Raw genomic sequence first — 16,184 nt, 5'->3', positions numbered from 1 at the left:
TGAACAGGACCATCGCCGCAGGGCCCGAAGCTGAGCATCGGCGTCAGTCTAAAGAGCCTTTCGGGAGCCAACCCGAGCTCTCCTGCGCCACCTCGGTCAGGTTTCTCAGGTGGCCCAGAGCCAGAAGCCCCCAAGCCCCCAACCTCTGTCCCTTCAGGACTCCTCTGAGGTCCTCTCAGCATAGCAGCCCTTTTCCTTCCTACTCCACTTGTTTCGGCAGCAAGCAGAATCAAGGTCCCTGAGGCTCAGGTAGACAGGTTATAAATTTAGACCTTGACCCTCGGCCTTGACAACAGCAGGTAACCATTAATTAGAACTGGCTGGGGCCTGGCTCCTTCGCCAGGTCCCCACCATCACAGCCTTCTTGGCTATGAAGGTGCAGGTGCAGGTGGGGAGGGGACCTGAAGCTGGACTCCACATAATGCCTGAATCACTGAAGCAGAGATTCGGCCACTACACACCAGGGTCTTTTTTAGCAGTCATGATAAATCTCTTTTGAGTTTGGCCAGACACAAATAGACTCTATCTGCAGCCAGGCAAATCAAAGCCTCACGCTTCCTCCTCTTCTGGGCTCAAGCTGACCTTGGCACTTTCACCCATCTTCTTCCTTCTGCAGCACTAAGACCCAAGAAGAAATCACCCGGGCTTGGTTGCCCCTGTCTCAATGACTCATGTGATCCAGCAAAAAAAGCCCCCTTATTGGCCCTGAGGAGGGCTGGCATCCAGGCCCAGAGCTTCCCATCACTTGCGCATGAGACCCGGGTCCCAGCATACCTTGACCAGATGCCCCACTGGGAAACTCGGCTCCAGTCCTGCTCTGGGTGACTCGGGAGCCTGGCTGGCAGCGACCTAGACACACTGGCTTTCCAGCTCCCATTCCCAGCCTCCTTCCACGGTCCTAGCTACCTTGTGATCAGAGCTGCCCCCGGTTTGGCATCCATCTTCAAGACTTGTAGCAACCGCTAACCCAAGCCTCCCGCACAAAGCAGGGAACAAGGCATTTGTAACAGAATGTAAAACCCAAGCTAGCATACTCACTTTGTTGTGCTTGCCCTGATGGGGCATCCATAGCTCTGCCTGCTTAAAGAGCATGGGATAGAGCCTGAGCCACAGGGATCAGCTACAGAACTTCCAACACCGCCCTCAAAAAGAGAGAGAGAGAAAGGCACAGAAAGAGAGAGAGGGAGAAAGAGTGAGAGAAGAGAATAAAGAGGGGAGAGCTAGAGAGCGTGCGAGCCAGGAGCCGGGTGCTGCAGAGAATCTGGTGCAGCAGAGTAGAGCTTCAATCTGCTGATTAATTCAGCCTATTTCCAGTCACGCTGCAGATTTAGGGAGGGAGGAGGAGGCAGCCACAGCCGTGGGAGGGAGGGAGAGGCAAGAGGGAGGGAAGGAGGAGAGAGGAGGTTGAGAGGAGAAAGTTTGTACGATGCTCTGCCAGATGTCCAGAAGCTTGGCCCACTCATCAGAGAAGGTCACTGAGGGGTGAGCAGAGGGGCGACGTGCAGCCAGGGGTGTATGGACACACGCATGGGAGGAGAACTATGCAGGAAATGGCTGCTGTCGGCCCAGGGCCCTGAGGGCAACTGCCGGCATCAAGAAGTACCTGGGCTCTCTTCCCAGACTACCTTTCCTTGGCCCCAAGTCACTGGACAAGGATAGGAACCCCACTGTGGTGAGCCTGCCATCCATGAGAGCTCCCCAAAATCACTCAGAGACTCCTAGCATGGAGCCACGCCAACAATAGCTCTTTCCACATTAGAGCCACAGGAAGGAGGGGAGAGGGGACCTTGCGAGTTACTAATAGCAGCACATCCTGAGTGGAGCGGGGAGAACTGGCAATTGAGAAGACTGGAGCAGTGACTTCTAGGAGGCAGAGCAGGGGGCCAGGGAGCTAGTGGAAGAATCCAGCAGAAGAGGGAAGAGCCAAAAGGAAAGGCCTCTGAGGGTTCCAGCGCTTAGGACCCAATACCTTCCCATCAGATTGGGGCGGGGCGGCAGGTTCCAATAGCCGCTATTCAATGCGAGGGCAGAGATTGGCCAGCAGCTGGTGAATGTCCAGCCGCATTTAGACACACCTGCCGAAGCACCACTGGGACCAAGAGACGGCCTGCAGACACCTGGGCCTCATCTCTCAGGCGGAAAGAGGAGGCCAGTGACCTAGGGCTCCTGCCTCAGCACCTCCGGAGCATCAGGCAGAGCCTACGCATCACTCTGGGACCCCAAGTCTGACACACAGGAAGCTCTCAGCACTGACCCCCTGGGTGAAGGAGGGGCCAAAGGCCCTGGGAGTGGACAGGAAACTTCTCTAAGTCCAGGCTACCCCTAGGATGGGACTGCAAAACCCCGAGGGAGAGGAAGCAGCCTAACAGGTCCAATAACCCAAGAGCGCAGGCTGGAGCCCGAGCATGTTTCTCCAGGGCGCTGTTTCCTAGACAACACCATCTGAGCCGCAGGGAAGAGAGAGCCTCAGCAAGTTCAAGCTGGCCTCTCCCCTCCCTCTTCTCTAGCACAGCTCCCCGTGGGGCCCGTGCCAAACCCAGGGCAGAATTGGAACAGAAAAGGAGGGGCCGGGCAGTCCAGAGGTTAAGGGCAGGAAGTCCCCATGAGGCAAAGGCCAGGGGGAGGAGGGGTCAGCTTCCGAGCCAGCCACTCTGAGGATGGCTGCCGCCTTAGCAAACTGCCAACTCCCGTTCCCCTGTCCCCTGCTCCCAGGTCGCACTTCCCCTTGAGCTTTCTACCAAGGCACTGCTCTGCAGGAACCAAAACTAAGCCAACACTCTCCCTCCTGGGCGACAGGCCCTAGAAAGATCAGCTAACAGGGTCTGACCCAGGTGTCCTGCAGGGCCCTCCATGCAACTCTCTCCCGTCCTGACCCCTTCCTACACTGCCCACTTCAGCAAGTGAAGGCGAGCTCTGCATCTAAGAGGCAGAACCCCAGCCGTCACTGCTACAGCACGCCACCGTGGTTGCAGGACTGGAAACGGGAGAGAAGGCTCCGAGGACGCTGAGGACGGGCGGGTCATAAAGAGATGGGGGGCAGGGGGCAGAAAATCAACCAGCAACAGCCAAACCGATCCTGGGCTACTGCCAGGGGATGACAGGCCACCTTACCATCAACCACCACCACGCCAAACCTCCCACTCCTACTCTTCCAGGAAGCCTTCGACTGTTGGAGGTCACGGGGATTATCTTTAGAAGCCTATTTATACAACTCGCATGGTACCTCAGGTAGAAACCCCGTCAGGTTCTGTGACTTAGCTGCTTGTACTATCAATTCCTCAACTAGACTGTAGCGTCTCCAAGCCAGGGGCCACCTCCTCAGTGCCTAGAGTTCTGCCAACCCAAAGGAAGCATTCCATAAATATGGCTGATGACGATGGTGATGATGTTTTCTAGTTCAGGACCCACCTATCCAGAAAGAGAAAGAAGAGGATAGAGAAAAATCCTCCAGGAAAATGGCCCCTGCGAGCTTATCCAGACTGGGTGCTCAAGTGTTCTTCCTCAGGCTTGAGAAGCCAGCCCCCTGGATCACAGAACTTTGTTTCTCCAATTCACTAGCAACTGGTGTTTCAGCAACAGGCTGGAACCAGAGGACAATACTGTCCTCTGTTTTTGGGACATTCAGCCTCACCCAGGCAGGCCACCACATTGCACAACACCATAGCCTCTAGGGTGGTACTCCCTGGAATTGAGCAGTGCACAGCCCTTGCAACTGTATGCAGCAGCCTTGCACCCAGGCTAGGGCAGAGGCAAGTGCAGTTTTCCCTCTGTACCAATCACCTGGTACACCTGCAGAGCAGCCAGAGGTGTCTGTGAACAGGACGCTGATCTGCTTCAGGTCCACAAGCCTGTTCCACAGCTTGTCCAGAGGCATGTGAAGCCTGGAGCTGAATAAATCAGCCATCAGCCAGGAACCACCAGAGGCCCAGTGTGGGGACCCACAGCTCCCTCTCCAAACCTCCCAAGATTTCTTTGGCAGAAAGATCACTATCCATAAGTTCAAGTCAATAAATATTTACTAAGCCTTTGCTACATGCCAGGCTCTATGCTAGGAGCCAGGGACACTGAGATAAAGTGGGATAGACAGATTATTTCAATACAGTATAACAAGTACAATGGTGGAGATACTATGAATATTGACAAGAGTGACCTCTGGAGCAGGGAAGGAGGACTTATCTGGAGAAGGTGATGCCTAACCTGGGTCTTGAAGAAAGAATAGTAGGAGTTTGCCAAGAAAAAGGGTGGGGAGCATTTTAGGGTAAAAGCCTAAATGTAGGATGTGTGTCCCAACTCTGAAGCATTCATAAAGGCCAAGGCAGGGGAGGCTAGGGACGCTGGGCCGATGGGCAGGAGCGGGATTATGGAGGGCTCTGTATACCACCCGAAAGGTTTAGGCAGGTGGCACGGAGCCACTGACGACTTTGAAGCAGCTCTGCATTTTGGATAGCTTTCTCTGTCAGCTGAGTGGAGGAAGGAGATCAGAGACAGAGGGACCTGTCAGGAAGGTGTGGCAGAAGTCCAGGCAAGAGACAAAAGGACCTCCTCTATGGCAGTCTTCATCACGGAAGAGGGATACTCTGACGACAAATCTACCTCCAGGCAGAGACAGTGTACCTGGAGGCCAGGCACACCTCCAGCTGATTATGCAGCTGTGTTTGGAGTCTGATTGGGGAGCTCTTCCCTAACCACAGAGAGGGTGCCCAACAGTACTCAACATGGCTCAGCAGGTTGGGGCAGAGCCCCAGCAAAGTGCAAACAAACAAAATTACACAGCCCTGGGCAAGAAGCAGGAGACTGGCTCGGAGCCAACCCAAATCAGAATCCTGCTCCCATTCAGTTGTGTTAACAGGTCTACCCTTCCTCCTCTATTCACAACTCCCTGAGTGTGTGCTTTCCAGTTGAGCAATAGCACCCTCTCAGAGGGGATCACAGATACCCCAAGCCTCAGAGCTGTACCCCTCTCTTACTTATGGTTTAAAGCCCCCAGATGAGGACCTCCCAGGCAAACACAAGTCGGGAGAGTCCAGCAGAGACATACAGACAATACCCATAAGGGAAGAGAATGTGGCCTACCGCATGCTTCTCCTTCAGGTCCATGAGCCCAGAGAACTGCAGGCATGCCCAGAGGAACGTGGTCACCCCCGAAAGGAAGGCTCCTCCCCAACATGTACAAACCCCAGTGGCTCTGCCACAGTCACAGCATCTGGGGAAAAAAGAGGAAAGAGATCCAATAAGTCCAGGTTGCTGGAACGGGCTATTGGGAAACACAACAGTACCATCTGAACAACAGAGTGGTGTGTGGAACAGAACTGGCCCCACTGACCACCAGGGCCCTGGCCGGCCCTGTGCTAGCGGCAGTCAGCTTTGGACGAATTCCACTCTCTGAGGCCAGGAGGGAGAGGGCTACGGAAGGGGTGCTGGAGGGCTGCAAGCTTTCCTCTTTTAACCCTAACTTTCAGAGGCACATGTTTTCTTCCACACATACTCTTTAACTCACTGATTTCCAGCAGGCAGGAAAAGCCTTGGCTTATCAGCCTTTTAAAAAGCGAAGGTTAGCATTAAGGTAAACTGGAATCTAGAGACAACTAGAACAATCAGGAGAGTGGTGGGGAGATGACAGAAAGTAGAGACATGCTCACTCTATTGCTGCCACCAGAAACACGGCATCCATCTATTTCCATTTGCTGGGAAATACACCCCACATGCCAACACATACATGGCCACAGACAGCCGGGCCTCTGGTGCGGTTTGCCAACAAGGCAGTGCTCAACAGGCAACTGGGCAGATGTCCACAAGGATGGGTGACCCAATCTGACAACAATCTGGAAAATGAAGATTGCCTTATCTCCCTACCCAACATCCCCCTCCCCACAAAACTCCTGACCCTAACTCATCCATCTGGGCAGCCAACATGCTTTAATGACTTCAGACCAGGACGTGTTTGGGTAAAGAGTGCCACTGAGTAATCTGGTTTGGTGCCAGGTGACTACTCGTGGAGAAAGCACTAACCTGCTGACTAGGGCAGTTCTTTTTAGGGCCTGCAGCAAAGTCTCATTAAGAAGCCCAGAAGAACTGATCCATAAAAGAGGTATCTAGAAACAATAAAAAAAAAGCTGTGTCTGGAGGACCCTAGCCAGGAGGCCGAGGCTCTGTAGTCACCAGCTCCACTCCAAAATCCCATCTGATTCCTCCCAAGGCAGCAAAAGTGCTGTCCCAGGCCTGTCCTGCCAAGTCTCTCCCTGCCCCTGCCTTTCCAGCCAGGGCTTTGAAGCTGAGCTAGCCCCAAAGGGTCAGAGACGGAGAGTGACGCTGAAGCAGCCTCGCATTGCAGTGACATTTGGTCTTTGGCAGCCAACTGAAACGGGATCCCGAGAGGCCAAATCCACTTCTCCCCAAGGCTGCTCTGATTCAGGCTGCCCAGGGCCTGTTTACGAGTACAGCTCGAGGTCCCCATGACACCCCACCCCAGCAGGGGCTGGATAAGGTAGTCACCACACAGGGAAAGGCACCAGGAGCCACATGGGGATTGTGCTTAACTCTTTCTGCCAACACTACAAGAGTGAAATAACTCTGCGGCCAGCTGGAACCACAGCAGTTCACTGAGGGCAGCCAGGAGCAGGACATTTTTCTAAGAGTCTCTGTTTTCCCATCACTCCACAAGTGGGATTCTGGGAGAGAGCTGTCTTTGACTGTCTGATCTGAAAGCAGCAGCTGTATCCTTAAAGGGCCAGTTCTCCTGGCCCATTGTGAAAAAAAGCACAGGCTTCAAAGCCAAATACCCCCAGGTTCAAATCCTGGCTCCAACACGTATCAAGTGCCAAATGACCTTGGGAAATCACTTGTCTCTCTGAGCCTCAGGGGCTTTGTTCATAGAATGGAAATGACAATACCTACTGCACAGTAGTGCAACAGGAATTATGTAAAATATTACATGTGGAGGCTCTAGTACAGTATTTGGCACGTAGTAAGTCCTAATAAATAGCTGACATTACTATCATCAGCAGACAAGAAATACAAAGGGCCCCCTAGGTCAGGAATGAGAACTCAAAACTAAGGAGAAGAAAAAACTGAAAGGCATGAAGATTGTAAAGAGATAAGTAAAACTGTCTTTATTGGCAAAAAGACCAGAGCATATATGTAGAAAACCCTAAGCAATCTACAAATAACATATTAGAACAAATAAGTGTGCAAGGTTGTAGGATACAAGGTCAAAATACAAATATAAATTAAACTTCTATATGCTATAATGAAATATATTTAAATAAAAAATTTTAGGGGCTGGCCCGGTGGCGCAAGCTGTTAAGTGCGCGCGCTCTGCTGTGGCGGCCCAGGGTTGGCCGGTTCGGATCCCGGGTGCGCACCGATGCACTGCTTGTCAGGCCATGCTGTGGCGGCATCCCATATAAAGTGGAGGAAGATGGGCACGGCTGTTAGCCAAGGGCCAGTCTTCCTTGGCAAAAAAAAAAAAAAAAAAAAGAGGAGGATTGGCAGATGTTAGCACAGGGCTGATCTCACAAAAAAATAAATAAATAAATAAATAAAATAAAAATTAAAAAAAATTTTAAATATCACTTACAATAGTATGAAAAAAACCTATGAAATACTTAGGGATGACTCTAACAAAAATATATGTAAGATCTGTCACTGCTGAGAGAAATTAAAGAAGACTTAAACAAATGGAGAGATATACCATGTTCATGGATGGGAAGAATTTAATTATTTAATATTTAAATAATTAAATAATATTAATATTTATATCAATACATTTATTAGTATTAATATTAATATATATCCACTAGAATGACTAAAATGAAAAAGACTGACAATACCTAATGTTGGTGAGGATATGAACTCAAAGTGCTGGTGAGAATGTAACATGGTACAACCACTTTGAAAAACATTTTGGCAGTTTCTCATAAAGTTAAGTATACACTTACTATATGACCCAGGAACGAAAACATATGTCCTCAAAAAGAATTGTTCATAGCAGCTTTATTCAAAATAGCCCAAAACTGGAGACAATCCAATGTCCATTCACAGGTGAACGGATAAACTGGTATATCCATACAAAACAGAATGAAGTACTGATACACACAACAACATGGCTGAATCGCAAATACATTTGCTGAATGAAAGGACTCAGACACAAAAGAGTACTTAATGTATGATTCCATTTACATAAAATTCCGAACAGGCAAAACTAATCCATAGTGACAGTAAGCAGATCAAGAGTTGCCTGGGGCAGGGGGAGGGGTTGACTGCAAAGGGCACAGGGATCCCTTGTTCAATATCCTAATTGTGGGTGGTGGTTACAGGGGTATTCACATTTGTCAAAATTCTTTGAACTATATACTTAAATAGGTCCATTGTATTGTGTGTAAATATTGCCTCAATCGACTTGATTTTAAAAAGTAAGGTGGGATCGGAGATCCAACTAAATCAGCTCAACCAAGCTCTACACTGCCTAGCACATGCAGGATTGGGTGGATATAAAAGACAAGAGACAAAGAAGGAAAAAAACATTTATCAAGTGCCTACTGTGTGTAATAACTGTATATATTTAATAAGTGTAAGGAATGGTCCTGTTTTCAAAGAAGTATAAGATACAGTCCCTTCCCTAGAGGGATTGATAACATAGCCAGTTTGGGGCTATTATGAAAAAAGATAACTAAAATTCAAGTTGGTATTGAATGAGAATTGCAAACAGGTGCCTAGGAGTGAGAAGAGGGAGAGCAACCCAAGCAAGAACTAGAAGTCCCAACAAAGGCACCAAGGAAAAAATGCAGAAGCCTTTTTGAAAGACGTGGATCTGACCTGTTTGGTTAGAGCTGAAGGCCTGACTGGGTAAGAGTAAGGAAATGAAGGGCCACGTAGGACAGGGAATCAGGGGCCGAAATGCAGAAGCCCTCAAAGGCCAAAACAAAGAGACCCTGAGGAGTCACTGAAGGTTTCTGAGTGGTCCCAGTATTTTAGGATGGTAGAGAATGGATCATAGTGGGAAGGGAAAAAAATTACAGGCAGAAGAGTTAGAAGAAGATAACAATAATCTTGGTTTGCCATGACAAGTATCTAGACAAAGGTGGCATAGTAGCCATGAAAACAAAGCGATGGAGGCTCCCTGCTGCAAAGCTCAGAACCAGCACTAAAAAGAGCTAAGCGGGTGCCCAAGGTTCAGGTTGAGGGTGAGGTAAGGAGTTGGCTGTCCTTCTTATCCTTTCTAATACAACCTTCATTAGCTGTGCTTGCACCCTAGCCACATCCAACACACCAAAAACACAATTTGGTGGACTTGTATTCAGTTGAACAGCTGTGCCCAAAGGGTAGTAATTGATGGACTGATGTTCAGCTGGAGGGAGGTTTTTAATATCAAGCCTCAGGGTTCTATCCTTGGTGGTGTCATAGTCAATACTTTTATCAATGACTTGGGTGAGGAAACAGATGGTATGCTAATCAAATTCTTGGATAGTATAAACCTGGAAAGGAGATCAAAGTCAAGATTCAAGAAGATTTCAATAGGCTGTAATGATGGGCCAAATCTAATAGGTTCAATTTAACTGAAACAGATTCAATAGTAAGTCCTGTGCTTAGGTTCAAAAGCTACTGTATAAAACTACTATAAATGGCTTAGTTAAATGCAATTTTAATACAAGTGACATGGCCGCCCAATGTTCATTCACATTTTGGATGCATTAACAGACATGCCATGTCTCCAAAAAGAGAGAGGTAAGTCTAATTCCTGTACACGTCAGAGCACATCTGGAATATTTTGTTCATTGGTGCATCACACACCTAAAAGGACACTGACAAAAGTGGAAGGCTTCCAGAAAGCAGCAACCAGGCTGGAGAAATTATGACATGAGAGATGGTGGAAAGAAGTGAAGATGCTTTGGTGTAGCCAGTACATCAAAAACACACGGGGTGAGAGCAGGGCTAGAAGGGCATGATGGCTGCCAGGTGGAAGAAGAGCCAGGCTTACTCCGGCAGGTTCCAAAAAACAGGGCCTAGATTAGGGGAAAGAAGCTATAGGGAGGCACATTGGGACTCCATATGAGCAATATCTTTTACATAATTAGAACTGTATAAAACAAACGGAATAGGCTGCCCTGAGAGGCAATGAGCTCCCATCACTAGTGGGATCCAGGAAGAGGCTGGGAAATTATGGAGATAATAAATACATCAGGTAGCAAATAAGAAAGAGATGACTTGGTGTGGTCTCTTCTAGCCCTCAGAGACTATGAAATCAAGAAATCCAGTAGCTTTTACATATGAAAAGATGTTCAACTCCACTCATAAGAGACATTCAAATTAGACTACCCCAAGAGAAAGTTGGAAGACTTTCCCCACCTGACTTTAAGGTTTATAAAGCTTCAGTAATCAAGGTAGTGTGGTATTGGCCTGGTAATACAGGGTCTAGAAATAGATCCAGACATATATGGTCAATTGATTTTCAAGAAAGGTGCGAAGACAATTCAGTGAAGAAAAGATAGTATTTTCAACAAATTGAGCTGGAACAATTGAGGATTCAGACGCCAAAAAAAAAAAAAAAAGAACGTGGAAATACAGCTTGTACCACATATAAAAATTAAACTATAAAACTGCTAGAACAGGGGCTGGCCTGGTGGCACAGCGATTAAGCTCACACAGCATTTAAGCTCACATGCTCCACTTCAGCAGCCCAGGGTTCGCAGGTTCGGATCCCAGGTGCAGACCAACGCACCACTTGTCAAGCCATGCTGTGGCGGCATCCCATATAAAGCAGAGCAAGATGGGCACGGATGTTAGCACAGGGCCGATCTTCCTCAGAAAAAAGAGGAGGACTGGCAACGTATGTTAGCTCAGGCTAATCTTCCTCACACACAAACACAAAAAAAACCCTAGAAGAAAAGATAGGAGGGCCGGCCCCGTGGCTTAGTGGTTAAGTGCGTGCGCTCCGCTGCTGGCGGCCCGGGTTCGGGCCGCTTCTCCGGCCATGCTGAGGCCGCGTCCCACATACAGCAACTAGAAGGATGTGCAGCTATGACATACAACTATCTACTGGGGCTTTGGGGGGAAAAAAAAAAAGATAGGAAAAAATCTTTGTGACTTTGGGTTAGATTTCTTAGATTCAACACCAAAAGCATAACTCACAAAAGAAGAAATTAATAAACTGGAACCGAGGTCCTGGGGACAGGAGTGGGTGGGAGAATTTTCACTGTATATACTTTGTGCCTTTTGGTTTTCAAACCATGTGAATGTACTATCAAATATACCTTTAAAAAATCAGGAACCTCTCACTTCTGTGTATATACCCAAAAGAAGTTGAAACAGGGACTCAAACAGACATTTGTACACCCATGCTCATAGCAGCATTATTCACAATAGCCAAAAGGTGGAAGCAACCCAAGTGTCCACCAACAGATGAATGGCTAAACAAAATGTGGTCTGTACTTACAATGGAATATTATTCACCCTTAAAAAGGGGGAAAATTCTGACACATTCTACAACATGGATGAACTTTGAAGACCTTACATTAAGTGAAATAAGTCAATCACAAAAGAACAAATATTGTATGATTCCTCTTATTTGAGGTTCCTAGAGTAGTCAAATTCATAAAGATAGAAAGTAGAAGGCTGGGTGCCAGGGACTGGGGTCAGGGGAGGAATAGGGGGTTACTGTTTAATGGTGACAGAGTTCCAGTTTGGGAAGATGAGGTAGATGGTGGTGGTGGTTGCATAACATTGTGAATGGACTTATGCCACAGAGCTGGTTAAAATGGTAAATTTTATGTTAAGTATATTTTACCACAATAAAAAAAAAATCAGCAACTTCTGATTCTGATTTCACAATAAACTCTGCCTTATGTTACTATGCAATATTCCCCCCTTGGGTTCCATGTCAACTTTAGGAATATTTATGCTCTTTTAAACACACCTTTGAGTCTCTCTTCAGTATATATCTTTTCCAAGTGTTTCCCAGTATTTTTCTGTTTACTTCTCTACTAAGGAAGATATCATGAATCTCTTTTTCAAGAAGATCCTGAAATTAAGAAAACTGGGTTCATATAATTACACTAAGATTTCTGGTTTTCCAAAGGCTGCTCTTAAAAGGTCTCCTTCCCTTGGGCACCCCTCACTCCTCCCATCACTTTTGGCCTTCGGAGCCGGTAAAACCCAAAGCAATCAGTGTGAGATGTAGGCCTCATGCTGGGTCTAAATCTGGCTCTGACTCTACCTGCCATGTCATGTGACCCATACTGTTTACTACTGTCTCAGCAGCCACAGGCCAAGCTTATTATTACACAAACCCCTGATCACCAAACCACACATTCTGGCTGGTGGGTCCCTTAGAAGAAAAACATTCCTGCTGCAGCCGTGGCCTACCCTTTAGTTCACCTGTGCTCCTATAAACAAATCCAGGCCTGCTCAGAAACCAGGGTTCAAACAATAGTTCTGAAGGAACCTATCTTTTAGGTAAAGAAAGACTCTCCCGTGAGACAATATTGACACAATAACAAAATAAAAAAATACTGACACACATATACCAGCGGAGAAGTGCCAACCATGAGCTGGAACCTTCTCACTGAACACCAGGAATGGATCTAAAGGCTGTCTTCCCAACTCGGACTGCTACCGTAGGAGCTCATACTCCACTCACCAGGGGTGAGGTTCAATAAACCCTTGGGTGTAGGTAATGTTTACATTAGCACTCCTCCCTCTCCCTGTAGAAACTGTTTCCCAAGCCCAACATCAAGGAAAGAGCAGTGGGGAGGAACTGAAGGATTTCAACCTTCCTTTCTCATTAGTTCTGCAGGAGTTAAGCTTTCCAAAAGGCTGATTCTCAACACTTGGAGCTGGCACTCCCTAGCAACTTCTCAAAATAGAAATGTGAAGGACTTTCTGTTTTTCTTCCAGCCCTGGCTCTCCCAGTCTAATCTTCTGATGTCGGGTCACCACAAACAAGGGGCGGGGCGAGGGTGGGGGTTCAAGGGCAGTTAACTCTCAATTATTTGGCAACTGATTATCAAAGGGGTGGTTTATACTTCACCTCCCTGGTCAATGCACTACTCCATTGGATCTGCCAGTATCCCTATTTGAAGTTCTGACAAAAAGAACCAGTGAGCGAGGAAGTGAAAGCTAACATAGCTGCTAAAACAAGACTGGCAGAGTATTTGTGGGTTTTATTTGAACATGCTGCCCCCTGTCCCAGGGTTAATGATAGTATAGGTTCTGATGTGTTCTGATCTTTACAGTGATTTTCAAACTTTTTTATTCCATGGATCACTTTTATTTGACTCTCTAGATAAACGAACCTATACCATTGTTTAAAAAAATTAATTAAAACTACCTCAGGGCCGGCCCGGTGGCGCAAGCGGTTAAGTGCTCGCGCTGGGCTGCGGCAGCCCGGGGTTTGCCAGTTCAGATCCCGGGCGCGCACCGACATACTGCTTGTAGAGCCATGGTGTGGTGGTGTCCCATATAAAAGTAGAGGAAGATGGACACGGGTGTTAGCTCAGGGCCAGTCTTCCTCAGGAAAAAAAGAGGAGGTTTGGCATCGGATGTTAGCTCAGTGCTGATCTTCCTCGCAAAAAAAAAAAAAAAAAACTACCTCAGAATATTAAGATTGGCCCTCCTTTTGCCAAGATTATCATAAAGACATACCACAGTGGTATTTCTTCTTTCTTCAGTGGTTCTCAACCTTTTTCTGCCTCCACACTGTTCTCATACACAACACATTCCCATTAATAACATCTCTAATGACACTACACTGGTTGCCAAAAGACAGAGGAAAAGGCTACCTTGCCCTGACTCCAGCCCTTCCTGCCCTCTCAACTGAGAATCACTGTAATCATGTATGCCCCAAAATACAAAGAGAGACCACAAAAAATACTAATGCAAGAAATTAGCCAGTGAACTACCTGCTGGTTACTTAAAATTAAGGAATGCAAGAATGGATTAAGAACCTGGTAGGGTGAGCCTTGGTGGCCTAGTGGTTAAGTTCAGCACACTCTGTTTTTTTGGCCCAGCCTGGTTGCCAGGCGTGGACCTACACCACTTGTCTGTCAGTGGCCATGCTGTGTTGGCAGCTCACATACAAAAAAAAAAAAGAGGAAGATTGGCAGCAGATGTTAGCTCAGGGTAAATCTTCCTCAGCAAAAAAAAAAGAATCTGGTAAGCGCTAGACGCCATGCTATATATACCTATCTATAAAGATCCTATATATACACCATCTCATTTATTGTTCACAACCACCCTGCAGGAGGCTTAGAGAAGTTAGGGAACTTCATTTCCTCAGATCACACCTAGGAAACAACTGGCTCTAGTGGGTAAAGAACTTAAAAACCTGGACTTCAGAGTTCCAGTCCTGGCTCTAGGTGACCCTGGCCCTGCCCCTTTGCCCCTGTCAACAGTCTCCACATCTGTAAAATAAAAATGTAAAAACTACCCCCTCCCCACTTCCATCTTCTAAGAGTACCCTGGGAATAACTGAACTATGTCACTAAAGGTGAGTCTCCTGGATAAAAGATGAGAAAACTATCATCTCCTCCAATGCCCAAAATCACATTCTAGAAGGAAAAGATTCAGGAGAGAGCGCTCTGCTTTTTTCCCCTGGAGAGACACGAAAACTGGGAAGAGAGGGTGGCATGTAGCAGCACGTGACCAAGTCAATGACCATGCCAAAGTGCAGCCTGTGGTTACACACCAATGAAAGAGGAGCAGGGTTTGCCTCGCATCGGGCACCGGGCACCTGTCACCGGGCAGGGGCTCACACCCTGGCACGCGAGGACTGTAAGACTGGACTTGAGGGGTGTGCGGCAGAGGAATGAGGGCACAGCACAGAAATCAGTTTAGAGGATGGCAAGTATTGTATTCGTATGGTTGTTTCTCAGGAGTCTTGAAAGGATTCTAGAAAGACGGAAGGACAACAAAAAGCACGGCACGCTCCAAACTGCAAGGTCGCTGCTCAGGGTGAGAAGCCCCTCGGCTCCATCCACCTGGGCACGGGGGACACGGTCAGCACGAGGGCCGGGCAGCAGCTGAGAGCGCGCGCAGGAGATACAACGGTCTGAACTGAGGATGGGGACTCACAGAGGTCTATAAATACAGTGGACATCAGCGTTGGAAGCCCTCTGGGCCAGGGCCCAGCCACGACAAACCTGGGGCAGGGATTCTTTGTTGGCGGGAGGCTTCGATTTCTGACGCACGACCCCCAAGGGGCCAAGCCAGGGCCGAGGGCAAGTGTGAGCACCCGGGGGAAGGAAACGGCCAAGAGCTGGAGGCAAGGGCCAGTCCCTTGACTCCCCCTCGAAAGGATCCCCCAAAGCCAATCCCTGAGTGCAGACCCCAGACTCCCCTCGCCTCGACCAAAAATCCAGAGGACGCAGAAGGCGGAGCCCCACTCCCACTTGCTCCCGGCCACGAGCCTTCTCGTACTTACCGGGGCCCCGGGGCTTGTCTTCCTCTCCCGCGTCCTCTCCCCTCCCAGCCCCCTCCTCAGTTCACGTCCCCTCCTCCAGGGACTGCAGCCATGTCCGTTACTGGCAACTCTAAAGGGGCTTGCCTCCCTTCTGTGGCAACGAGGCGCCGGCAGGCAAGCTAAAGTTCTAAGCGCCGATTGGCTGAAATCCCAGACGAGTGGAAGTTTTTGGCTTCTTATTGGCTGCGCGGCGCGCAAGGCTGCAGCTGCAACCGCCCCTCTGGGAGCCTGGCGGAATTAAGTGCCAAGTGATGCCGGCGCGAGACCGTGCAACCAGTGTCTATCCTTGCGCGTAATGCTCAGGCCCTTACTGGTCCAGAGTGTCTTACCAGAGGCCAGGGCACGGCTTCCACTTTGATTAGTTTTCTTACAGAATTATCCTAAAAACATGAACAGAGCTCCCTCCCTGCCTTTTTTCTTTCTTTTTTAAATAAACCTTTTGCAGAGCGCCTGTGTCTCCTACTTCTTCTAAGCTTCCTCCTTGTTGCTGGGAACAAGTGTTTAGAGACACTTTGCTCAGAGACCTTCGAGGGAGTCCCTCAGGGACTAATACTGTGCCCAAACCAAAGCTGGAGAATCTAAGGTAATACTGCAGTTTTCCCCCCAGCTCGGCTGAACTCTAAAGGGAAAAACAAGTTAAATTTTTTTCCTAGATAATTAGAGAAATCGTCTGGGAGACCTCTCTTGGGAAAACAAAGCAAGCCTGTGTCAGTATTTACTTCTGCTTTCC

At 48.2% G+C, this 16,184-nt stretch overlaps 1 protein-coding gene across 12 annotated transcripts in view; it reads right to left on the bottom strand.

Moving 5' to 3' along the window:
- TMEM94 (transmembrane protein 94) overlaps positions 1-15,516 on the bottom strand; it is a 34,491-nt gene extending 18,975 nt beyond the window's left edge. For 4 of the 12 annotated variants that reach the window (XM_058561588.1, XM_058561590.1, XM_058561591.1 and 1 more), the window contains exon 1: positions 1,039-1,257. In XM_058561588.1, the coding sequence (XP_058417571.1) occupies positions 1,039-1,092 (54 nt within the window). In that variant the 5' untranslated portion in view covers positions 1,093-1,257. Of the gene's footprint in view, positions 1-1,038; positions 1,258-5,073; positions 5,204-11,911; positions 11,983-15,415 lie in introns of those variants that run through there. The other 8 variants (XM_058561583.1, XM_058561584.1, XM_058561592.1 and 5 more) reach the window with 5 other exon arrangements.
- Between the last annotated feature and the right edge of the window lie 668 nt (positions 15,517-16,184).

Source organism: Diceros bicornis, chromosome 18 (assembly GCF_020826845.1).
Source record: "Diceros bicornis minor isolate mBicDic1 chromosome 18, mDicBic1.mat.cur, whole genome shotgun sequence".
Taxonomy (NCBI): Eukaryota; Metazoa; Chordata; class Mammalia; order Perissodactyla; family Rhinocerotidae; genus Diceros; species Diceros bicornis.
This window is presented reverse-complemented; position numbering and strand designations above follow the sequence as displayed.